The 27,977-nt window shown below is 34.3% G+C and overlaps 1 protein-coding gene across 1 annotated transcript; it reads left to right on the top strand.

Annotated features, from left to right (window-relative positions):
* The first annotated feature begins 41 nt into the window (after positions 1-41).
* Positions 42-27,263, top strand: LOC128547281 (uncharacterized). The gene is made up of 24 exons (XM_053519506.1): positions 42-116; positions 394-507; positions 1,041-1,117; positions 1,935-2,041; positions 3,753-3,842; positions 4,703-4,843; positions 6,420-6,535; positions 6,713-6,813; positions 8,018-8,106; positions 8,952-9,067; positions 10,188-10,312; positions 11,396-11,488; positions 13,133-13,305; positions 13,832-13,927; positions 14,222-14,350; positions 18,871-19,011; positions 20,382-20,466; positions 20,985-21,103; positions 21,695-21,860; positions 22,778-22,912; positions 24,635-24,823; positions 25,768-25,995; positions 26,497-26,610; positions 27,092-27,263. Exons 2-24 carry the CDS (start codon positions 398-400, stop codon positions 27,211-27,213), a joined length of 2,862 nt encoding a protein of 953 aa, XP_053375481.1. The 5' UTR covers positions 42-116; positions 394-397; the 3' UTR covers positions 27,214-27,263.
* The last annotated feature ends 714 nt before the right edge of the window (positions 27,264-27,977 follow it).

Raw genomic sequence — 27,977 nt, 5'->3', positions numbered from 1 at the left:
AAGAATACTGATCTTATCTATATATTGCACTTCTAATGACACACAAAATGACCGATTTATTCATAGACAAATGTCTATGCCACAACAATCTCGATTTTGCAGCGTATGGAATGATTGTAAGTACTCTAAGCCTCTTTCTGTTTTTTTGGGGGGGGGGGGGGGGGGGGGGGGGGGGTGTTGATTAACGTTGTTAAAGCTAATGCAAATGTAGTGTAGAAACAATGAATATAATGATCAACAAATAGTAATTTAAACAAAGTCAAAGAATACATACATGTAATAATAAAGGGTAAATGATTTGCCGTAGTGTGATGTTTATTTAGATATAGTAATTGTTATAAGATTGGCTTATAAACGAATTGATATCTGCATTCTCTACATTGCAATTTTCAGAAATATGTTGAAAAGCGTAGTGTTGTTGGTTTCCTGCTTAACCTTTCGAACTAGTTTAGTTGTTTGTGATGTTCATGTTTTCGTAAATCCGCAGGGATCGGACCACAATGATGGGTACGTGAACATTGTAAACGAGTAGGGTAAAAGTATGTTTAGATAAAAAAAATACCATTTTGGATGATAAGCAGGAAGTTCCATTATCATTTGTCAAAGAAGAATTTTTCAAAGACATTTTAAATTATTCCATATCTGTTTGTTTGTTTTCGGGTTTTACGCCGTTTATCGACAATATTTTAGTTATGTAACTGCGGGCAGTTAACTTAACAAGTGTTCCTGAATTCTGTACCAGTAAGCACCTGTTCTCCTCCAAGTAACTGCTAACTTCCCCACATGAACCTGCGGGAGAAGACAATTGATTTCTGACAAAATGTCTTTTTATCAAATCGTGACGGAGAACATTAAGCTTCTCCCAAGGATGGAAACTCACGACTTCGCGATCCGTATTTCTGTGCTCTCCCTATTGAGCTAAGCTGGCGGGCTATATACCACAATATACACATTTTATGAGGAATGGGTAAAATTTCTAATTACATACAGTGGTAAGGTAAATATATACATATATAAAAATTATTCTTTTGCATGTCCAGACATTCGGATAAAGCGCCGGTAAAATCCATTTACAAAGCTTTGTCAGTGGCTGGTCAGTCAAAATACAACAATGAGAGTAAGTTATGAATGTCTTTGTCAGAATACATACACTGCTGCTGATTTCAAACAATATATATTCACCCATGTTTTATACTGTTTTATTTTATGCTTTACAGTGGAATACTGAAATTTATCAGTGAAATAATATTGATATTTTCACTGTTTCAAACAGTGAAAATATAGTTTTTATTTTTCACTGGTACGGAACTACACTTGAATGCGAAAGAATATGAATTATATAGATAATAGGTAATTCCTTGCAAAATATACTTCAGTAAAGATATAGATGTATAGAAATACTAACAGGATCCTAAATATATACATTCTATCATAATAAAATATAAAAGAAATCAGGAAACGTTATAGAACTATTTATAATTTTTCTTCAAAGATATCCTGACGTCACGACATAATGACGTCATGATGCGATGCACGTGACGTTGCGCGGACAAACTGGATATGTTTTTGTTAAAACCATTTAAAAAACATAAAATAAATAGAAAATTTGTTTGTTTTTAGTGTAAGATCGAAATATATTTCTCTCGTGAACACCATAATTTACATTTTCACTCGTGGCTGCGCCACTCGTGAAAATATTGCATTATAGTGTTCACTCGGTGAAATATATTTCGATCTTACACTAAAACAAACAAATATCCTCTATATCTTATCATTTAACTGTTTCCAGGATAAAATAATATTTTAGTTCGAAATTTGAATAAAATTTGATAGTATATGTAAAATTTTACCTGCTGAGAAAAAATCTTATAATTTAAATTTTGTTTTACTGCGTGCTAAAGAAACAGAGTAAGCGTTGTGTCTGTCATTTTCAGCCGTGTACATTGAACTGATGAAAGGGCACTATGACCTTTACAGAACTTTGGTTATTTCAAGAGATAACACAATCATTCGGTCTTACAATCACCAGGAAGTGCATGTGGTATATATCATTGCTTTATCTTATACACGTTTTAATACACATTGGACAAGAATAAAAAGAAATACAACAAACAAATTGTCTTACATGAATATAACTACGATAAGAGATATTTCGTTTAACCGACCATTACTCTGTTTATTATAGAAATTAAAGCAGACTTGCATTTCATAATTTACCAAATGTTACCTTAATTTTAGTGGAAGCACTCAACAATAATAAAACAAAGTTACGTCAGGGCAACAGAGCTGTATAAGCGTTGGTAACTTTGTGCGAAGATCAAAATGTATAGATAGCTAAGTTGTGAATATAAATTACTAGTATATTGTTTGTTTGCTTGAATGCTTTTGGTTTTTCGATAGTTTTGTAACGGCTGGCAGTAACTTTAACAGTTTCTTCTACAATCTGTACCAGCACTAACCTGTTATCCGAAAGTAACTGCCAACTTTTCCACATGAATCAGAGATAGAGGACGAATGATTTCTGACACAACGTCTTTTATCAATACTGGTTTCCCAGTAGTTTCCGGACCGAAATCGCTATTTTGTGCCAGTAACTTTCAAACAAAACATAGTAGAAACATAAATTTTCACAGAAAAAGCTAGGTTCTTCGTTAACACCATGCAGAATTCGTATTACACTTCCGTTGATAACACAAATGTAGATGAGGCCTCAAAAGGGGCAATTAATTCCATTAATATCTCAGTTAGTCCGAGTAGTTTTACGGACCATTCATTGTAACAGTTGTAACCTTCCTCTAAAAGCAAACATTTCCGATTTCGTTATATATATTCAAAATTAAAACATAATTCTAAGGCGTGATGATGATTTGAAAAGAATATTTCAAGAATTTAACAAATGCTAGATTTATAATACGCTCATTACAGTTACGTCTAATTACGTTTGAATGACGTTTGCAACGTCACGATAAAAATGACGGGACGTATTGAGCGGACTGGTAATATTACAAAAAAGAAATTAAGAACTTTTAATATAATTAACAACTTTAAAAAAAAAAGGAACAAGATCGCGGTCTCAAAATTGGTAGTGTAACGCCCTGACCACTCGGGCATGGTCACTGCTGCTAAACATTCGATTGATAGACGGTATCGTGGGTAAATCCCTGTCTATTTTGGTGCCTGTTTTTAATCGATGATTTAATGCCGTAGTATACTGTAGTGAATAGGTCGATTTTTTTCTGACTTTCATTGTTTTATTTTATTACTATCGGGATGTTTTTACTGTATAGTCTGTAAATGGGAGCATCATTGACTGACGTTTACCTTCAAGGGGCCTCAATTTCTGCGCATGCGCACTGTAACTGGAATTCCCCTGCAGTTGACAATCTCTTGTGTAAATATTACATCGGAGTAAATTAAAACAACCGGGATATTCAAATAATAAATAAGTTTGGTAATGGTAGGTTTTCGCTGCTATGTATAGGCAACAAAGGTCTAGATGATATTATATTGTTACCCAGATGCTTTACGACGGCGTAAAGTCTATACAGCACGAAATGTAAAAGGTCCGGAAAACTACTTGGGTCCGGAAACTACTGGGAAACCAGTAGTCATGGGCAGCAAACGTCTTGCGCAGGGATCGAACTCACGATCCACGATCTATAGATCTGCGGTCTTCCTATTTAACTAAGCGGATGAACGAAACCATAACTCAAATCTGTTTAAAAGGCAGATTATAAATCTTTATTGTACAGACAGGCGGTCATCGGATTCCAAGTACATTTGTGAAGCCCGTGACTGACCATGCCATTCTTTCAAGACTGCCAGCTAAAGCACATGCTCATGTAAGTAAAATTGTTAAGTACAGTGATGGAATGTATTTTTTGCTAACAAACGTTGACCTTTCTTATGTTTTTTTTTCTAATTTGGCTCATTTAAACAAAAATAAGCTAGTTCTCTTTTGCCTTTTCACACAACTTCATTATAACAACTCCTAGAACCAACTGAAGCAAACTGTATGGCGGGTGATGGCATGGGGAGGGGGGGGGGGGTCCAATTTGTTTAAAGAAATGTCAATTGTTTTCAGACGGAATCTATATATTAAGACGGTATGTTGTAAATGAAGTTTCAGTAAAACAGGTTTGGTCGAAATCCCTTTCTAGTTCATATTTCAACAATTTCAGTTTTTTTTTGTGTGTAAAATTTGGCATTTTTCTTACTAAAATGGAACTAAAGCCATCTCTAATTCATTATTTTAACCTCTTAAACATTTATGTTTTCGTTTTTGTCATTTAATTTACTCGTTGACCCAAACGAACCTTAGATAATAACAATGCTGAAGCAGGAAAACGTTTAACGGTAGTCATGAGGATTGCCGAACACTTCAGATTTTGCCAGTTGTCAGAATAAGCTCCTAAAGGTTGGAACGTTGTGAAAACAACATAACTAATGTCTTTGTGGAATTGAAGTTTTGCCTATTAAAATAAGTTTGACAAGGAAACAGATATCACTGTTGTAAAGAACTCGAAAAGAAACAGAAGAAGGATAGCAAGCATATAGTGGGTGTTTATCCTTTTTCCAACAGCCCTCTTGAATTAAGGCGGCGGTCTGTAAATATAGAATTAATCGTTTTTGTTTTTTTTCTTCACAGTTCAGCAGTTATCAGTATTTCGTTTTAGAATCAGTTTCTTAAATCTTTTTATAGGTTCGTGTTGTCAATCTACGAGATCTAAATGTTACTAATTTTGGGCAGATGGACGAGTACGGATCAAATGCGCACAGACATTCACCACTGGAAGTTTTCTATAATGGAGAACCTCTTCACCTGGCGAGATGGCCTGACAATGTACTTTCCTTCTGTGCTTATTCAGAAGGATTGTTTTGTATTGTTATGCCCCCGAAGGGAGGCATATAGTTTTTGAACCGTCTGTCGGTCTGTCAGTCTGTCGGTCTGTCCGGCTGTCCGCAATTTTCGTGTCCGGTCCATATCTTTGTCATCGATGGATGGATTTTCAAATAACTTGGCATGAATATGTACCACAGTAAGACGATGTGTCGCGCGCAAGGCCCAGGTCCGTAGCTCAAAGGTCAAGGTCACACTTAGACGTTAAAGGATAGTGCATTAATGGGCGTGTCCGGTCCATATCTTTGTCATCGATGGATGGATTTTCAAATAACTTGGCATGAATGTGTACCACAGTAAGACAACGTGTCGCGCGCAAGACCCAGGTCCGTAGCTCAAAGGTCAAGGTCACACTTAGACGTTAAAAGATAGTGCATTGATGGGCGTGTCCGGTCCATATCTTTGTCATCGATGGATGGATTTTCAAATGACTTGGCATGAATGTGTACCACAGTAAGACGACGTGTCGCGCGCAAGACCCAGGTCCGTAGCTCAAAGGTCAAGGTCACACTTAGACGTTAAAAGATAGTGCATTAATGGGCGTGTCCGGTCCATATCTTTGTCATCGATGGATGGATTTTCAAATAACTTGGCATGAATGTGTACCACAGTAAGACGACGTGTCGCGCGCAAGACCCAGGTCCGTATCTCAAAGGTCAAGGTCACACTTAGACGTTAAAGAATAGTGCATTGATGGGCGTGTCCGATCCATATCTTTGTCATCCATGGATGGATTTTCAAATAGCTTGGCATGAATGTGTACCACAGTAAGACGACGTGTCGCGCGCAAGACCCAGGTCCGTAGCTCAAAGGTTAAGGTCACACTTAGACGTTAAAGGTCATTTTTCTTGATAGTGCATTGATGGGCGTGTCCGGTCCATATCTTTGTCATTCATGCATGGATTTTAAAATAACTACGCATGAATGTGTGGCACAGTAAGACGACGTGTCGCGCGGATGACCCAGCTCTGTAGGTCAAAGGTCCTAAACTCTAACATCAGCCATAACTATTCATTCAAAGTGCCATCGGGGGCATGTGTCATCCTATGGAGACAGCTCTTGTTTAATTCCAACTTTAGTGCTAAATATCATTTTTTTGAGAATTAAATTCCTAATATAATAGTATTGTTAACAGAGTCGTATTTACAATATATTTTTTGGAGAGCTGTATGGTCAGCTGCTTTCTTATAATTTAGCTTCTCCTTTTGATCTTCTATTGATCTTCTGTCATTATTGTCTTTTAAGTTACACAATACACATCGTAAGTTTTCTTCCGAAACAATGAGTTACAATGAGTCTAGGTTCATCACAATGAGGGGCGGCTCATACTTCAAAGATTCTAGTCAGTGTAATAAGTGCAAACCTTTGACACATGCCTCTCACGTATCCATAATGATTATGTGTGTTTTGATAGTAAAGTAGTGAAATGCAGGAGCATATAACACAATGTATGCTTATAAACACAATAGCAAATATATTATTTTAATATGTGTTTAATACGTGTTTAATCTGTGTTTAGGAATATTTGGATATAACGGACGTCCTTGATGGAAGAAATGGTTTAAGATTTCGTTTCAATGCAACAATACCGGAATCCTGGCAAAATGAAAGTGATCCATGGGCATATGGCTACTGGTAACGTCATGCTTTATGATTAGCTCTTAATTATGCCACTGGAATAAGAGTCGCTTCCTTCGTGATTCTAAGAATATATACAAATATTATATCTCATGATGAAATGTTCGTAGCTGTTTCATATTACTTTATCATACTGGAACAATGGAATTCATATGATATTCTTTGTAACATTAGGTATGTTGGCTGGGCAGATCGTGGTGTTAAAATAAAATCGCTACATCCCGCCACAAAGACGGTTACATTGGTCCATAAGACACCACATGGTCTTCGCACAGGTTTGTAATTTGCACATTCTTGAGTATTTTAATGATATTCAAAGATTGGGCACACCGTGTACATAAAATCTAATGATCCCACATAAGATATATTCTAGCTGCAATGCCAATCTGACTTAAGTACTTGATCTTCTAAACGAAGATCTGAGAACGACTCATTCACATACGTCTTCTTTATATTTTGGATTTCCAGTATTGTTATTTTTATTTTTACCAATCAGACAACTTGTTCGAATGCCAAAGAGTAAGAAAAATGAGCAGTCATTCTAGGATTCGAACCCGGGACCCCTCGCTTACAAAGCAAGTGGCCTACCGACTGAGCTAACCGGCTATCTGACACAATACGACATAAAAATGATAAAAACCAAAAGATAAGGCTACAGGTAGATTTGCAAAACGTTGTAAGCTAAGCTCTGATTGGCTAGCGAAAGGGTCGTCAGAACGAGGCTATGAATAGGTCGTTCTCAGATCCTATGCGTAGCGTAATAGGAGATGTACTTTAGTCAGATTGGCCGCAATGCTAGGCTAAGTTGTCTATGAACTATTCCAAGCATCCATAATGGTTAACTTAATTTCAAGTCAATGCTGCAAAAAGCGCAGATCTGTATATTTCAGAATATGAATTTCATCTGAACTGAACTAGATTTTATGTCGAGTTTTATGTCGTTGCATTTGCTTTTGTTACCATCACGTGTGTTCAGCTTTCTGTCATGTGTAACCTTGTGTATTAAGAGTGGTGTATTGCGCAAAATTGCCTAATTCAAACTCTTCAGAAGTTATATATTTGTAACTTACTGTTTCAAAGCGTCAGTGTCCCACTGTGTTCAATTATTTGTTTTTTGTCTTCGTTTTACTATGTATGAATCATGTACCACCCATATATATCTATCCAATATAATTATATATATTGCTGTATGATTTTGTTTTAATTCATTTGTCCTAAGAAGATGGATGCTCCTTTTCATTCTGTACTTGTAAATTGTGTTGTTGTCAACGTGAAACTATGTTACGTATTTAGTTCCTATTTCCAGTTCTTGGTGCTTTCATTGTCATAAGCTTATCAGCAAAATAACTAAAACTGAATGTCGGGCATGAACAATGATAATTTGTCAGCCTATGATAAAGTAATACAATGTCAGATGTTTCCCCTATATGTTATATAACATCTTTGATAACACACTCGTACATATTTATCATCTTCTAGGTCACATGCAAGAATACTTAAATGGTGTTTCGAATAAAGAAGGCGGCTATTTTCACTTCGTTAACATATTGGGGGCGTTAGACCAACCGGTATGTTGTTCTTATTATCAGAACGCGTACCTATTTTTAATCTGATAGATATAGGGACTTTAGAGCTATAGCTAAACCTGAGTTAGCGGTGGCTGCTTGTAGTAAACAGCCACTTTCCTCTAGCAGCTACTCGGCTAACTTGCCAAGTTGATTTTTTGTTCTAATTTCAATTTATCTCAAGCAGCCAACTGCGATATGCAACCTGACAGTCACTACCCTAACTGACTGTCTAACACAGGTGCTGCTGCATATACAACGATTGCAACCAATGTGTATGGATTATAAAGAAACAAAGGAAAAGTAATAAGCTGTGCTTGAAACTTGTTGTATCAAATAACCGTGACTGACAAGTTTGCTTTCATTGTTAAAGCGTATTGGATAGCAATGTAACCTTCTATGCAAAATAAAGAACACTAGTTTATCCAGGAAAGTATATAAATAGTGAAAACTCGATTATTTGATTTTGCTGACAAATAATTTCCTCCCATATCATAATAAAGGTCATACACGTAAAAGTGATCTTATCTCTATATTAAGATAAAATAGCAACAAAATATGGTAAAATGCGTGCAGTAATGTTTTATATGAATATGACATAACTGGTACAACCAAATTATTGTTTCATCTATACGGCTACTTTTATAGATAGATTAGTAACCAATAATTTCGACAAGAAATCGTATATCATGATATAATACATTGTATTTATAAGTAGGTCGGCGTGGCGCCATCGAGATTATAATTTACCAAATCGCATTGTTTGACAAAATAGAATCTTTAAGTTTTTATACTCTGTCGGAAATGAATAACATCTTTTTGCACATATTTGTTTTATATTATTTAAGGGAGAATACTACATGGACAGAGTCAGTGGAAAACTTTACTTTTGGTTGCCAAATCATGATGGAAGTGCGAAAGCATCGGATTTCATTTATATTTCCATGATTAATGACTGTATAATGTGAGTCTTTCTTTTATGTAATGCTTAAACCTTACCCTGCTAAATTACTATGATCAACTTGTCCATCTTTCAATTTGGACAGTACCATTAACTTTTAAAAGGGGTGCTTACCAAAAAGATACTGACTGAGTGGCGAACAGTGCATGCACGGGTCGCAAAGGCAGAATCACTTGCCGCCAGCAGGCTAAGGGTTAAATATTCTAATATCTGATTCGGGTGATGACTGCTTTGTGAAGCACACTCCAACTAACATATTTTATCTTGCCTTCGTTAAATGATTTTAAACAGCATAATGACCGCTGTATAACAATGATAAACCTACGTCGAACTTTGAGTGGATGTATGTCGGACCTGTTAAATGAAATATGTCACACACATCAGCGATATTTCAGTAAAAGTATTTAATAGTCACACCGAACATTGCAATTTCTTCGATACCATTGCGGATGAAATTTGATGTTAACAGTCAATATACACTTCACATGTCTGTACCATATAGCGTATGTAGCCACGTCAAAAGCATATATTTGCAGAGAGTGTACGACATTAATTCTGAACCGTTTCTTCCTAAAACACGATCGAACAAAGCCAACATTGTTAAATGACTAACTCTAAACTAAAACATGCTCATAAGTTATTAATTTTAAATACAAATTCTCAGTACGGCACAAAATGGCTTATCATTTGTCTTGTGTAATGTAAGCAAAGTGATGTTATATATTCAACATATCGAAGTCGTTTTATGCTATGTTATTCTATATCTATTTCATTTATCTAATCGTAACGTTTATTTGCAACACGTGACCGTACAATATATTACCATATTGGACGCACGTGCGTACAAAAAAAACCTGTATTTTTTCCGTATTTGGACGGTTCAGCAGTCCCATTTTAAACATACGATAAAACCCGAAACGCGTGAAAATGTTCCGAATGTAAATCGGGTGAAGTAGGCGCTCTATGTACAGAGTTTGATTATGCGTCTTGAAAATACAAAAAAGGCAGAAATACAATATTCAGTGATACATTTTTAATTTAAACTAGTAAGATAAAATAGATATAGAATAAAGATGTTATTTAACACTGTACTGTACAATACGAGATATCATTTACTTTCAAGGATTAAGTCCCACACACAAAATGTGCAGTTGCTGGATTTTACTGTTGAAGTTTGCCGAAGAAGTGGTATTTATGCACCTAATGCGAACAAGGCGAAAGTTTGTAATTTGCAAATTCGAAATACAGGTAGGTAAAACGTACTTTAAATACTATGGACGAAGTATCTGCAGTTGTAAAGATACAGCAGTTTAAGTTGAAACTCGTATGCATGTCATTATAATAATACAGAGTTTCGGTTTAGCTTTAAGTGCCATGTGGTGTATGTAGTATTGTTATATTTTCTGGTCCTTTGTGTTCAAGGAGTCCGTGCAATACCCTGATAGGGGTTTGAAGAGTGTTGAAATTACAATTAACTCACATAAATAGACTCAATCAAACCGAATCTGATATTATTTTGCTTGTTTGGAGTCTATGCTTTCAAAGGATCAAAAAAGTTTATTCTGTATGTATATGCCTCAGACAGTACCTGTCTTCGACCATCTTGAAGGTCTCATTTACTTTATTCCATACATTTGTTAAGTGCCAATTTATTTTTATTGTATACAGTTCTAACATGTAATTGGCCATTTTCTTTTATTGTTTATGTTAATTATTTTCATTACATACAATTGTTAAATAACTATTTACTTATATTGTATACAGTTATTAAATGGCCAGTTACTTCTATTGCATACAATTATTAAATGGCCAATCTATATAAATTCAAAGACTTGTTTTCCCGGGGGAGTGTGGGGGTGGGGGTGGGGTTCCAGAATATACGGGTAATATACGGGGTTGTATATGAAACACATACGGGAAATATACGTCCCGTATTTTCGTAATATACGGATTTATGTATTCCCGTACATCAGACATATACGGGAAATATACGGTGTTGTATACGATCAGAATAGCACTTTTTAGAAATTCCCGTATTTCAATAATATACGGGGTATCGTATACGGAAAGCCGTATTTTATTAGCATACGGACTTTTAAATATACAAGCCCCGTACACGCCCGTATTTTAGTTTTTCCGTATTTCTTCCCGTATATGGGTAATATACGGGATCCCGTACACTCCCGTATATTACCTCTTTTTTCGCAGTGTTGTGATATGAAAAGGACACCCGTATCATATAGTAGATTCGATTTTTATGTTGTTATTAAATATTTCCTAGTATAGATCCCTCATATTATCATTTTTCAAGACAGTAATTTGCGTTTTTAGGTGGGATTGCAGCAAGTTTTACCGGAGCTTCTAGGGAAAGTGAAATTTCAAGATGTTATATACATGATACCTGCGGTGGAATTTGGATGTTTGGTAATATTCCTTTTATATTCGTTGTTATCGTTGTTATGCCAATTTTATATAGCACCATTTTCATGATAAAGTTCAAATGTGCCATACAAACAATATCCGCAGCCATTCATGGCACCAAAGTCACCCTTTATCAGTACAGACATAGAAATGCTGACCAGAGGAACAAAACGAATGGAAGTCCCCAAAATAAGAGAGAAAAATCTTTTAGATGCAGCCATGTCTGGCTAACTCAGCCTAGCTCTTTGCAAATACATAGCCTGGCTCTTTAACGTGATCGGTGTATAGCACCGGTACACACGAAGCCCTCTTTCCTGGGAAGAATCAGTTGTTGCCTTATAATTTTCACAGCTGGATACAGTTTAAGAATTATAATGAAACTTCATTTAAAAATTACTGCAACATTTTCATAAATTTATGTGCAAAAAAGGCCACTGTTAACAAAAAAATGTAATGAAAATTATCACCGCGGCACTTTTGGGCCCAGCAATAAGACCAACTTTACGGACAAAATCATTGAGATGGCTTATGCTGCTATGACTAACTTAATCAAATGTTTATAGAAAGGATTTAGTTTGTATGTCTCTTTTTGTTGCATATCAGTCTATTAAGTCTATATGATGATAACAAGAACTACCTTTATTGCTGTATCGCGGTCGTAAAAATCAATGTTACAGTTTCCAAGTACTTGCTCTCAGTACTGTTACATTTAAAGGCTCGTAATTCCTTCGCTTGTAATGTCGGCTGCCACATTTTTGGTTATGACCATAAAATATGCCCATTCCTCATTAAATCTAGTTTTCGATGATTGTTTTCTGATATTGTTTTTAAAGATTTGAATATTGATAGGTATAGTGGAAATATTAGTGAATCCAATCTTTATGATTACCTTCTTTTATTGCTTTAACTGAATAAGTAAATGTGTAATATTGAAAGTTAGGTAAATATGCATTTCATCTAAATGGACAGTTGCTTTATCAGTTTTTAAAATAAAATTAAAAGCCTTATGGAACTTTAATGGAATCTCTTTGTTAAAGAGGGTGCTAGTGGGTGTGTACGGTATTTCACATTTCATTACCGCTCATAAACAGACTCGGTCAGATCAAGTCTGCTACAATTTTCCTTACTTGTGTTCTGTGCTCCTTAAACATCTTCATAAGGATTTTACTCATTCGGATGAAATGATAAACATGTTATCAAAATACATTTTCAACCAATATACCTTGTGAATATAATATAAAAGTATATGATCATATTCTATCCCTTTCTAATATCAGATATAGAGTAATTAAATGGTGGTCTGTTTACATATGGCTTCACATTTTGTGAGTTTTATACATATACCTAACGTTAAAGTTACAAACATTTACAATGCCTTTATACTAGAAATAAAGGTTTTTGCCAATGTTACATTATTTTGCTTTGTTGCGTTCTGTGTTTTCATCTTTCCTAAGAATCTTCTTACAGATTGTATTGACTTGACTTTAATTAATGTATTTTTGAATTAAGAAGTCTTAAAACAAAACAAAGACAAAGAGTTATCTAATTCCATACTCCGTATGTTTTCGTTACAAATTAAATAATTAGTAATTTCAACCTTGCCACGAAACCGCAGAATCCATTTGTTATTTTTGTATTCTGTCATAGGTGGTAATAGACAGAAACTGGAGTCGTCAGGTAATGCAATCACCAATAACGAAATTACACGGTTTTCTCGTGTTGGAGTGGTTGGAAATTACGCTGTTACATTATATGGGATAGGACATTCTGTAAAATATAATCATATCTACGATGGAGGGCACGGAGCTATACAATTTTTGGTAATATGCACTATTTGCTGTAATATATACAGACGTGTTTCAATAATCATAATATTGAAAATGTTCTTAAAGGCAAAATTAAGTTGAAATTTACATAACATATTAAATACGAAAACAATGTAATATGGTGTAAAGCATTATAGACTATGAAGTGTGAAAGATGAACCATATTATGTCGCCAGCTATTTTCTTATGCAAGTATAGTAACTGAGAAGTAGAGACTTTGAAGTATGAACTATGAAATATGAACCATGAAGTGTGAACTATGAAGTGTGAATTCTGAAATTTCATTACTGGTCTTTCGTAACTTTGTAAGTTTGAAATAATCATTTATTTTCCAAACACTGAGACTCAGAAAATGAAAGTCTAATCGTAAGATTGATAAATCCCACCTGCTTTCTCCACGCCTCGCCACCGCTCCGCCCCGCCGCCGCCCCTCCCCATTCCTAAATTTGTGGCATTTGCCCATTAAGCAAGTATCCATTAAGCAAGTATAATGGAATGAATTTACTATTCCTTATTCCAGGGCAATGATATGACGATGGAACACAACTTGATCCACCACGTGTGTAAGAACACTGCCCTTTGCGGAGCTATCCGAACCGGAAATGACTGGACCTTTGTATGTCTTAAATAATCTTTACTTATCAGTTGATATTTTAAATGGAAACACAGATGCAAGTTCCACTCGATCTTTTCCTTTAAAAAAAATAAAATGAGCTTTTATTGAATTTGACCAGAAACAAATGCCTTTAATTGAGGAGAAAACGAATTCCAAGACAACGGTACGCTACATACATTAAATAAATATACATTGTATACTTATGTTCATAAACAGACACGTAAACAGGAATAAAACTATATAATAGTGTAATAAACGTGAAATAAGTTGAATACATTAATGTTTTCTTTACAGCGAGGCAATACAATACATTACAATATAATTCATCATACGTTACGATATGTTCCTGGTGTTACATGTAAAGCGGTACTGCTTGATGGGCAAGCTTCCGGCACCAGTGTTATGTTCAACTCTTTCTACAATGTAAGTTAATGTATATTTTCGTGTAATTCTGCATTAAGAGATATATGATTTAATTTTCTTAAAATGTGCATAGCTTTAGATTTGGAAAGTAAAAGACACTAATATTAAAGTACATCGTGCTAATTCAGTTTTATGTTAAATATTATAATCTTTTACAAATGAGATACATTAGGTGCAAAGAACGCAACCAATCAAAATGATGGCCTGCTAGGTTTGTTCATGAGAGGCAATAAAATGTGCAACACTCCTACGAATCTTTGCACCGACTTGTGTGGAATTCTTTTATAGATGAATTGAATAGACTCTACGATATTCAATGACCAGAAACTATAACAACACATAACACAGTATTTACCCTAAGGGATACCAAATGTTTAAAGACTCTATAGTTTTCACTCAGTTTTATTAACGTTTCGGCCTTAAGGTCTTTATCAAAATGACAAATTCCGAGAATTGCTCTACATCATGGCGTCTCATAATATAACAATATTTGAAATACAAAACCGGAACTGACGTAACATTATTAAACGTCAACGTCAAATCCTGCTAAAAAGCGATACACATTTATGATGCACAAGGACTGACAACTGGCCTCATGATATATGATTAAAAAGTTAGAGACTTAATGTGCAGAAACACATCAAGCTAGTGCAGTCCCAATGCTATCATGGGAGACAAATTAAAATTATATCCTAATCATTTCGTTGGCTGACTGACGACTGACTATTTAAGTTTAATAAGGGTCCATCCGCCCTTTAGGTCACAGTATAGCTTTTGCTATTTAGAGTATAGACCCCATCATTTCGTTGGTAGGACAATGAAAGTTTATATTCCATAGATATATTACAAAAAATAAGCTAAAACAAACAAAGATACCCATAAAATTTTGCATTCAACCATTAGGTCATTACTAAAAAGAACAGAAATAAATTTATAAACGAATAATTTATCATCAAACGAAATAAAAACTATAACAAATAGGCAAATTTTACGTATAAAGGGAAGTAATCACACACACAACCACACACACACACACACACGCACGCACGCACGCACGCACGCACACACACACACACACACACACACACAAGTTTCTCTATTTGTATCGGAACCAGTAAAATATGACAAATATGTATTTGAAACTCACAAATGTGCGTTAAAGGCAGAAAAAAGGACATGATATATAAAAGAAATACATATTAAGAACATATTAATGGGTCGCAACGACAATCAACCAAAATTAATACAAAAACGCTTACTTAAAACCAAAATACCTCCGGAAAAATCAATGTTACTTAATTAAGCATCAATTTGATTGAGTTTATTTATATTCTCTCCAAAGAACCACAAGTTTCGCTTTCGTGTTAAGTTCATTTGGCGCATCTGTCTGCAACTCGTGGATCCACTCAAGCTCCTTGATCTGTCGGTAGTATTTACTGTTTTCCTTCATGTGTTCTAACACCGACACCCCCACATCATCTATGCTATGACCAGGCATATTGAAATGTTCTGCTACTGGATTCGTACGTTTCAGCCGTATGTCCCCGTCATGTTCTCGCAATCTCTCCTTCAGCGATCTTGATGTTTCACCAATATACACAATTTTATCGCACATCGTTTTTAAGTTTATTTTTGTTCTTTTTAGTAATGGAACGCCATGATGTAGAGTAATTCTCGGAATTTGTCATTTTGATAAAGGCCTTAAGGCCGAAACGTTAATAAAACTGAGTGAAAACTATAGAGTCTTATAACAACACAGTTCATTACAACACAGTCTGTACTTGAATGTGAAGTATTATTTTGTTACTCACCTTAAGTATATACAGAAGACAGTGCATGAGTGTCTTTTCGTACTGAATTTATTAAACAATTTGAATAAAATAATAAATGCGAGGCTCTGCCAAGCATTTTACCAAATTTATTCGATGAGTTTATTAAACTCGATACGGGACGACACAAATGTAATATCCTCTTTCAGACAGTTTTTCCCGCTGAAACATAAAAATATCTTCTTTCCTAATAGACCAACTCAATTCGACCTCGACCACGTCTTTTATACTTAAGATGACGTGAGCGTGAAAGCTTTTTTACACAAGTGTATAACAAAAGTTATTAAATGGCTTTATTTCACTCCCATGACGTCAGATGTATGGTGAAATGCAAAATAAAGAAAGGCTGTTGTTTTCTGTTTATAAATACTCATACATACACTTTCTAAAAGTGTTATCAACCTTTTCATTCATTTCTTCACTGTAGTACAATGTATACTGTACGTACACTTGAAAAAAATTGGAGATGGCAAATCTAATATTGCCCTCCTGGAGTGAACCCTTATGGAAAGGAGCTTAATCTGGTGAAAAGTGTAGGTGAGGAAGGTGGTTTTGATTTAAATTGTTTGACTTATGGGAGAAGTGGAGGGTGCAGTCGTTTTGTTTTAGACGTATGTTGGAAAACCCTATGCAGGATAGTATATAAGAAGATTTTTCGCTCAAGACTACTCTTAAAATATTTTTGTATTTTGCACATACATGTAATTAAAACGTACTTGTTGAATTTGTTAAGCAACCCGTCTGCTATATTTTTCCACTACAGTTTCGTTTTGTTGCTGGCCTACCTTGTGATGCATGGCCTTTTGGCTTTCTGCTTCAGGGAAATCTACTCTTATTTTTTATTTTTCTGATTACAAGTTTCTGTCATTAACAATGGAGGACATACTGTATTGTCTATGTCCGTGTGCTCGTGCATGTTTGTGTACGTATGTGCGCCCGTCCGTCTGTGTGTATGTTTGTGTGTGCACTATGTTTGTGTGTGCAAAATATCGTGCCCGGCCAATTACTTTGTTTGGCACTGTCGAATTTTGAAATAGCGATCATAACAATGATTATATTCAAATAATTTGACAAACACATTCACCATAACAGGACAATTTATCACAGTAAAGACCCATAACCGTACCTTTAAAGTGAATGTCACATTTAAAAATCAAAGATAAAAGGTCATTTTATTATCTGCTCTTAAAATGTTTATGCATGCATGAATATTTAAATACATTGGCTCAAATATTCACCATGACAATATAACGTGACCCATTGTAAACCTATACCCCTATACCCCTATATTAAGGTCAATGTCACACATGTAAATTCAATAAATTGCATCTTCTTTTTTAAGCTGATTAATAACCCTTGTATGGATGGATGGATATCCAAGTAATTAAACACAAACATTTACCATAACTGAACAATGTGTTGCGTGCAAGAACTAGAGCTCTAACTAAAAGGTCAAGGTCACCCAAATATTTTTTCTCTTTTTTTTCTTGTTGGACTATAATTTTTGCATTTTTATACACATATATGGATAATGAAACAAGTGAGCACAAACATTCAGTATAGAGAGACGGTGTATAAAGTGCAAGACTCATACAGCTAAATCAGTGGTCAAGATCTTAGATGTTAAAGATTGATTGTAGTCTGGACCGGGTCTTGCGAAACAAGAAGTTACATATAATTTTGTCATTAAATACCTGTCAAAACATCTACATGCTTGTATATATAATAATATAGTTTTGTATACGAGATGGCTGTCATGGTGCTATATTACGTATTCATTCTTAAGGCGTAGGTTGTAAAATGGACAGTCAAATTGCTCTTCCGACGTAATTATTTCAATCAACTTTGTCTCGGCAGAAAATGCACCAATAATACAGCAAAATACATGTATGTGTACAACAACTTCCTTTGTGACTACATTTTAATGACGTATAAAGGGTACAAACCAACCTCAAATGTCATATACTAACACGATAATCACAAATGTCATATACTAACACGTTTATTGTAGAGTTGTAGAATATTTTCACAACCTGCTGCATTTTCCCTTTCTTTGTACAGAACAGATTAGAAACACTAACATTCGATAAAGTTCAGTGGCTTTTATTTCTGTCTGTCTCGTGTTTCTTTATTCAATATCTTATCCAGCATGATTTTTTTTCTTTTTATAATTGCGTTCAAAATCCATCTCATATCCTTACAAACCTTATTACACACAATTTCCTCAGAAGTTAAACCAATTCATGACCTGTCTACGGAAACACTAGTAAGCAAAGATTTACCTAAAGGAGATTAGGAGATTAGCAGTATTATAACAAAAAGGTGCAAGTCCCGGGGAAATAGCAAGGAGCGAAGTAAACACTAGTAAACAAAGAGTTACATAGAGGTGATTAGGAGATAAGCAGTATGCAACAAAAAGGTGAAAGTCCTGGGGCAATTTGCAAGTCCCGGGGCAAAAGCAAGTAGGGAGTAAAGTAACGAAAACATACATAATGAGTCATGTTCTACGTCAGTTTTATAATGATGTATGTTACAAGTTAATAGTAAGACTAGATATTCGATCAACTTTGTCGGCAATGTGTTTGCAAAATTACCAATAAAGCAATTTGCAATATTTACAAAGTGTTCATTATGTACTTTCAAGACATAGACATACAGTTTACTTATTACAGGTTCGTAACTTTATTTCAGAACTCGGTTCATATTTCAATTGGAGGTGGACGTTATAATAAGATTATCAACAATGTGATGTACAATGCTGATGTCCGCAGTATGGAGGTGGATGGCAGAGGGGCATTTCATTACAGTGCCGACCTTCATAAAAAACTACATGTAATATCATAATAAAATCTGTAAGAAGATCATTTTAAAGCATAGAACGCAAACAAACAAAATAATTGTACACTCGGTTTGGTTCAGTTTTTTCATCATAGGGCATGAAAAATGCAGCACGCTCCTAGTGCCAGCTTAAGCTGAATTACATCACAGTACAATTGAATGGACTCTATGATTCAAAAACCACTAGAAATTACATCACAGTACAATTGAATGGACTCTATGATTCAAAAACCACTAGAAATCATAACAACACAATCCAAGTACATGTAGACTATACATATATACAATCGCCATCTATATATATGTACAATCGCCATCTATATATATATGTACAATCGCCATATGTACTTAAAGACAGTACTGCTGTTGTGATAGTTAATAAGATTTGTACCTTTAACAAGATTTTATCAACCATATATGTCATATATCTGAGTTGCACTTAAATGAGATAGATATATTTGTGCCTATTTTCATATAGTGCCTGTATATCATAAGTTATACGCATGTTGTTACTAACAAACATCGAAAAGTATACATCATCTTTAACGATATTTACAAAGATTTTTTTGTATGTAAAGTTGTAACTGAAAAATTAACCCTCTCATATGATATTAAACCTGGCACAGTTTTGCTTTGGAACAGAACATTTTGGTCCTGTCTTTCGGGAATAAGTCAAGAAATTTCAAAAATAATTGTTATATTTATAATTTTCCTTGCCGGAGCTCTAATTTTATTTGCAATGAAATTGTCATAGTTTTTATGACATCGCGTGGGTGTACCATTTTTAATAAGATTGCGTTTATAGTCTGGGATGGTACATGTATAAAAGTAATACATCTGTTTCTAGTTTATGAACTTATTTTTGTCAGGCCATACAGTTTTCATTAGTTTTCGCTGATCAACACTTTGATCGGTATATTTTTCACAGATTTGTGATATGGGTATACTAAGCAGTATCTATCTTTCTTTTTTGTCAAAGAAAGCAGCCATGAGATGTCAAAATATAACAATCGTTATAACACTTCCTTGTCCGGGCTATAATTTTGCCATTGCAATGCTGGTCATATTTCAGTTACAACTATAATTAATGGTTACCAAAATGTTTAGCATGCAGTTGACAGGAACAAGATTCCATTTAAAGTTCCAGAGTAACAACACACAAAACGGATAGGTGCTATCTGGATTTCCAGACATAGCTGTTGATATTACGACAATAATTTCTTTGTCAAGTACAACTGTGTAACAATTACGATACTTTAAAAAATGGCTCTAAATTTTAAAAATTACTTTCCTTTTCAATTTTATGATACGAATTTCAATGAATTAAAATTATAAATAATATTTTATCGCAATATGAATTGTAGGCGATGCCATACAAGAGTGCCGAATGGAAGCTCCGATATCCTCACCTATCAGACATTGATGCCCTGAATGCCAGTCTGCCAGAAGGTAAGAGACGTTTTGCCCCGGATAGACACAATTTAGGTCTACACTTCTGTATAATTGTTATAAATATTGGTAGATGAAGTTGAATAAGGCAGAAGATGATTTCACTGGATTACTCAATTTAGTTGAAAGTTATATATTTACAACATTTCTTAAATGTACTGTAAAACCTTTGAAAATATTGAGAGACTTTAGTATGAACAGTTTCACATGCATAACTCGAGTGGTAACAAGTGTGAGAAATTATTAAAACTCGTAATATTTCATTACATCTTTATATTCAATTAACATGAGTAATACTACAAATGTTCACATGTAAAGCAAATGGGTAGTGTTACAGGATACGCCCTCCATAAAATAACACACCTTAATAAATATATTTGTTCCGATAAAACTTAAATTGTGTTACTTCTTTGTGTATCAATATTTATTTAACTGATGGTTTATAGTTTGATTTAATTTATATGTTATAGCAAAAATAGTTTCTTTCTATGTATATCTATTGATGGTTTTGATTTTAGGCAACCAAATCAGCCGGAATGTGATTTATGCAAGACCGCATACAGAATACATTCATGGAATAACAGGATATTTGACCAAAAATACATCCAGATATTTCAATATAACTCAGACAATATTAGTACGTACCTAAAGTTTGCAATTTCTTATACTTGCTTTGTTTTTGAATAATAATCGTCATTCCGTGTGTAGTTAAAAACAATGTTACACAATAATCGGTTATTTGTTGTGTTGTACTGATCTAATTACACTCCGAATTGATTGGTAAATAAATATAATGCTTTGGAATCCATTCATTTACATGTATATGTAGTATGATGTACTTTATCTGACGTGTGTTGTAACGCTGTTGGCTGTTAAATTTTCTCAACTTAAAACACATGTATGTTTGACATCGTGGGAGTGAAAAAGCCATTACATAAAATTTATAATACACTAGTGGTGTGATAAAGCTTGGACGTCGTATAGGAGACGTTCGTCAAATTGACTTGTTTATAAGAGTTAAAGAAACTTGAATTTTCGATGTTTCGGCAGGAAAATCTAACATGTGATAAAAATAATATTACATTTGTGACTTTCCACATTGAATTTATTAAACTCGAATACAGTTGGTAAATGCTCGACAGAGCCTCGCGTTTTATTATTTTATTCAATTTATTTAATAAGATCAATATGAAAAGACACTCAAATTATATCCTCTTTATGTTTATAGTCTGCGGGAAGCCAGGATCATTATAGTGTAGAAAACGGAGATCTGAGACTCAGATGTTCAGCTGCCGATAGGGCAACAAAAGTGAACTTCAAACAACCTCCGTCACCAAACGCTGTTGGACCAATATTTTTATTTTCAACAATTGGACCAGAGTACTTAAAAAGAGGTGATATAGTGTAAATAATTTTTATAAGAAGCAAAATGAATTCAGTTGAAAAAAGTCAAACATTTCGCAATAGGATTTGCATAACAGAATTTGTATGTCTGGTAGACCGCTGATTCTCAAAATATACACAGCTGCGTTATAAACTACCATTGTAAAAAGTGCATTTAGATAAATGATCACAAACTTTTATCATTTTTATTGTGTACGTTCAATTATTATATGTGCAAACTTCTCTAGGGTTAATAGAATTCAATTTTAGCAACTAAAACATCCATTTTAGTAAAATTATATAATTGTTCAGACCAAGGACGAGAGGCTTTAAAAACTTATTGTCTATTTTTGACATGTACTTTAACTACCTATATCATTTGTTGTGAAGAGCGTTTTACATAATTTCAAAAGTATGTTTTTCTACAAAGTTGTATATTATTGCTAGTCTTGTTATAGTTAAATACTTCGGAGCCAAACAGAATAATAGGAAGCTCGTGATTGAGTCTATTCATGAGACGTAATAAAATATGCAACACGCCACACTCCATTGCACCGGCTTAAGCGGAAGTCTAATATGTGCCAAATACAGGGAAACTAAGTAGTTATAGTAGAGCTTATAACTCTGTAAGACGATCTTTTGGAAGCATAGCACGCAACCAAAAACAAAACTAGACTCTGTTCGATTGAGTCTATACTGTAAAAATGAAATGTGCAACACCTAGGACTGGCTTAAGCGGAATTCAAATACAGTTAAATTAAATGGTCACTATAATTCTAAAGGACCAGAAAATATAGCAGCACTTAGTCCATGTACGGGAGGAGGGGTGGGTTTAGATTTACAATTGATATGCCGTCTGAAAATATACTTTTAATTCATATCATTTACAGTTATGTTCAAAATGTTCATATCCTTTCTGAACTTACAGGTCCGATTAATTTAGTAAATGGAACATATTCATCTAGACCTTGTACTACACAAGCACCGCAAAAGAATCCTCCACAACCGGCCTACCTACCAGATGGTTCACACAACAATGATCTTTACCCTGTTGAAAAAATTGGTAAAAAATAAGATATACTTGAGGGTAGCAATTTTAATTCGGTTTAAGAAATGTAAGTAGCTGTCGCATAAGGATTTTTTATCTAAGTATGTCACTTTTACCTTCTTGTTAAAAGATTTGAAACATTGCCTGCTTGCCTGGTAACAATATGGTCAGTCAGTTCGAAACTTGCAGAGATAATTTCGAAATTAATATATCCTTTATTGAGTAAATTATACCGAATGCTATCAGTTGAAACGAACATGTTTAACTATGTATGCATAATTGTTTACATTTCTGCATAAACATGGTTTGCATCCAAACAATGTCTTCAGTCTTGCCTTGTGTGTGATATACTGGGTTTTTCCTATTTATGGTCATGAAGAGCTATGAAGACCACATGGATAATAACAAGCCTTAGGATAATAATTCAGTAAAAAAAGTCACATTGCCAGAACGCATTCCACCTAAAACCGTTACGCTATATCTACATGAATATTATATATACATGTACACAAACACATAGACAAAATAACAAATGAAGACAACACGGACGAAATGAACAAATAAAAGGAACACAATGATTCACCGACTGAGAATGATCAGTGGAAAAACACCAATTGAGTGCGATGACCAAACACTCATTTTTTATTCCTACGATGTTCCAGACTTACAGGATAAAATTAATCCCTGTCCTGTGCATCTTTTAAAAATATAATGGAATCAATAGATACGACATGTAAATCCACTAATGTTCATTATATATCTTATAAAAAGAAAACCGAATGAAACATATATGCATGTACTCAATGTCTTTACAAAAAGCATAGCACCGAAAGAAGCACCACTAAGGGCCTTATGTAGCAAGTATGAAGAAGAAAAAGACACGTTAAACTCATATTTTGATATTTTCTTTGAATTTATATTCTAACTGATTTTATTGACCAATCTAACTAAAGTACAAGATCTTCTTAAACGTTAGATCTGACCGCCACCCGTTCAATATAATCGAATTTCCAATATTGCTATTTTTATTTCTCCTAATCTATTTTTGTTCCTACAAGCGTTTGGTTTGAAAAATTTTGGCTAACATTATCTTTAGAACTGAAGTTTCGTCATATTATGAACATAAGAACATGAACTTTTGTTTCTAAACACTCTCAAAAATTAAAAAATGCAAAATCAAGAAAACATCACGCCAGAGTAGGGAATCGAACACGGACCGCCGCGTTTTAGACCATTACACCATAGAGGAACCCGTTGGTTAAATATGAAGCTTTATAATTACGGCAGTTACCCCTGGTAACCTGTTGCAAACGCTTTTCAATTTTGAATGGAAAAAATAACAACAACTAATTCTATTTTTTTATTATTTTATTCCTTCGCAAAGAAAAACACGTGGACGCAGCCATAAGAATTATAAACCCGTGATAAAACTGAAAATCCAAGGTTAAATATAGAAATTTAAACTTCTATTTTCACTTTCAAACTGTTGAAAGCGAAGCTCTGATTGGCTTGAGGGAACGACGTCTGAACGTAACTCTCTATAATCTGTCTTCAGATCCAATGCGTGGCGTTAATTGGAGATGATTTTAATCAAATTGTTTTATTGATGTAAAGGTATATCAGAAGAAATTAAGTTAAACAAAAGCTTAACTGCCAACTGATGATTTAAATCCTCTTGCATTGCTTTTTTTATAGTATTGTATTCTTCTGACATTGATTAAAGATTGTCGTTGAAAGGTTGTTGGCTGAATGTTACAAAGTGCAAACATCATCCGGCTGCTATCGGGACATACAGAGACATGTATGGTGAGAGATACCGTAATGCTGCCGATAATGAGACCATGTGTTTCCGTAGAGCCCTTGAACAATGGCAGTTTTGTGGTTCTCATAGGGATGAAATGGTTGCAGTGATATTTGGCCCAACTGGTATACTATTCTAAGAAAACAATTTTAATGACTTGTTAAATGACAGTTTCAAATTATTTTTCTTACGTGTATGTGTTTTATGTATAATAATTCTCGGCGACGATATTGTTCATATTATACGAATGCCATGAAAATCATGAAGATAATTTAAAACATAAACCCCACATTTTTTACAATTAGGTGTACGGTGTTTTCAAAGACTTTAATTTTTTATATTATACAGTGATTTTATTTCCAGTTTTTATGATCTGAAACTAACATTTGTCCTACCTGCAAAGTAAGATCTGTGCATAATAATAATACTACATTGCATAAACAAAACATTTAGATAACAAAGTCAAAGCCACAGTCTCTTAGATAACATTGCCCATTTAAATGTGACGACGCAGTAGATACTCGTATTGCTCAAATAGTGCAAGCTTATCATGTATAATTACAACAAGAGAATGAAACAGAATTTATCCTGTCACTTGCAGTATTTTCGACCCGATATCAGGGTGCCGTATATCTTTCTTGATATACCGTCAGTTGATCATGTGACCAGTGATATACGGTCAGTTGATCATGTGACCTTATGATCGATATTGTTGTCATACGAAATTTTGCAACGAAACCATCATCATTGTGTTGGAAATGTCCGAACTAAGAAAATGAGTGGTCAAATAATGAGTTTTTATTCAAAAACGAAGAAGTTATTGCGATTTTGCCGGTAATCACGTCATTATATAAGTGACGTAATTACGAATATGACGTCATTAAAGCGGTTGTCGCACACTTATTTTTGTAAAATAAATTGCCAAATATCGGAAAATATCACCCGATAACCTCCTCCACCTCGCCAGATAAACTTTCTCATCTACGGCACTAACCTATTATTCTCTATATACTTAGTGTGTCCTTGGTCTTTAAAAACAACCATTAACCTTTTTTGTTTTTTCTACTAGGTTCAACTACACTTGGTGGAGAAGGCTGTATGACCGCTACCTATGGGTGTCCTAATCATGGAGGCCCTATTGGAGGGCATGGCAACACTACACTTGGAAAGTATCAACGTGATTACAATGGCGAAAAACCACATACTGAAGAAGGATGCTTATCGCATGCTTGGAATATCTGGCACTATTGCGGATCGAATCCTAAATATCCAATTACAAACGTGTACCTTCCAACAGGTATATCTTTTTTATTCTTTTTAACTTAGAAAAAATATCAAACATATCTCAATTTTGTTATAGTGGTAACCTAGCTATGTTATATTTTTTTATTTCTTTGGACCTAAAATGGCACCGACATAATTTTAGCAAAATATAGCAACTTTTCCAGCTTTGATGGCTAAAGAGAATATCGTAAGTGCCTCTCAAGCATTATTTGGGTACAGACAGTCACCGGAGCAGAAGCACCGTCATTTGTCTACGGCGTGATGTTTCTGAAAGGCAGCACTATAAAGTTGGGCATTGCGCTCACTGCTACAAGTACACACCCTCGTTGGTATGGCTGAAAAATTGTTAAAAATGGCAACCATTCGGAAACCTATACTCTAAACTTTTTATATATTTACTTTCATTGAATGAAAGCCTTTAACATCAAACTAGAAGTTAGATTTGCAATTCATGTCAAGCGATTTGTCTTTTTAATCGTGTACTACATTTGATATGTGATTCTTTCTTTCAAAGGTGCGAAGCGTACCGCAGGCGGAGGTTGCTGGATCTCCCTCGAACGTTGTCCCGCTGACTCACATATAAAAGATATATTCTACGACGCATTCGGATCAACCAATTTCCAGACAGGTTTATATGATTTTATTGAAATCAGAAATTTGCGAGATTTGTTTAAAGAAAATTCACTGTGTCAAAATATTTGCCAACAACGTGTCAAAAAGGTCATACTTTAACTTATGAAAGACGCATTTCAGTCTAGTGTTATTATTTGGCTTAGTAACGTTTAAAACTCTCAAAAAGTCTTTTTATCTGATTGTTTGTTATGTCAAGATATCATCAAATCATGTTAAATTCAACGTTTCCAATATATTGCAAGACAAGATCATATAGCAAATACGAGGTTTAAGGAAATTTGTTTGTTTATCTATTTTCCGAATATTAGAAATAATATAAGATAAAATAAAATTTACCGGCGTTTATGATTATATGTAGATGACAATTATCATGTGTTTTACTACATTACCAGCAAATACAATAAAAGACCATAATATCTATATAGCGCTACTTTATATTTGCTTTGCCACTATTGTTAACACGATATTTTTTATAGATGACAGTGAGTTTGCTTGCCTTCATCAAGCCGAATACTACTGGAACCACTGCGGATCCCAGGACAAATACCCGGTCACAGCTACTTATCGTCCAACAATAACCAGCAAGACTTACCCATAGCAAACACCTCTTTATAATTCCTTAAAAATAGAATAAATTGTCAAACTCGGGATGTATGAATTATGTATGTATTAAACAACTGCAAACGACAGAACAAAATTCAAAGCACGACGAAGCAGGCCAGGAACAATAATAAAAATGTTTCTTCCCTTGTGGGTTGGGGTTTAGTACTAATTGTTGTGTCCAATAATCAAACATTCCAAAGGAAAAGTATATCGACAAACTAAATGGGGCACACAGTGTGTCTCAAAACAAAACAGTCAAAGCCTCTTCCGTTAGAATGTGTGATACAATTAATGGAAACAAACTGTCAGAAATGGCTATGTCAAAGAATTTTTCGAATTTTTTAAATCATATTTCTATTATCTCCTATTTATTTCGTAACTTTTGTTTCAATTTATCCAGTATTCAAGATTCTATTCTTTATCATAGTCTCAACCTCGTACAAACAAAAAAATCATTATATACACATAAACACAATACGTATATGACTATTTAACAATATTTTATTAGCATTGAAAGACTTTTTATTGATGATACCACAGATAACATTCTTCATATCTTTTTATTGCATTACATTAATTTATGTAACCTCAAACATTGTACTTCCACCGCCTTCCTTCACACGATATCCCTATATCCCTAAAAAGCAATAATTTTTGTTCAAGACTACAGTTTGACAGAAGACGAAATCTCAAGACTCTAAGTAATTTACAAATCTTCTTCCATATATAAAGCTAATGTGTCAGTCACACTACACCGTA

The sequence above is a fragment of the Mercenaria mercenaria genome, chromosome 12, assembly GCF_021730395.1.
Source record: "Mercenaria mercenaria strain notata chromosome 12, MADL_Memer_1, whole genome shotgun sequence".
Lineage (NCBI taxonomy): Eukaryota > Metazoa > Mollusca > Bivalvia > Venerida > Veneridae > Mercenaria > Mercenaria mercenaria.
The sequence above is the reverse complement of the archived record's forward strand: the minus strand, read 5'-3'. Positions and strand labels throughout refer to the sequence as shown.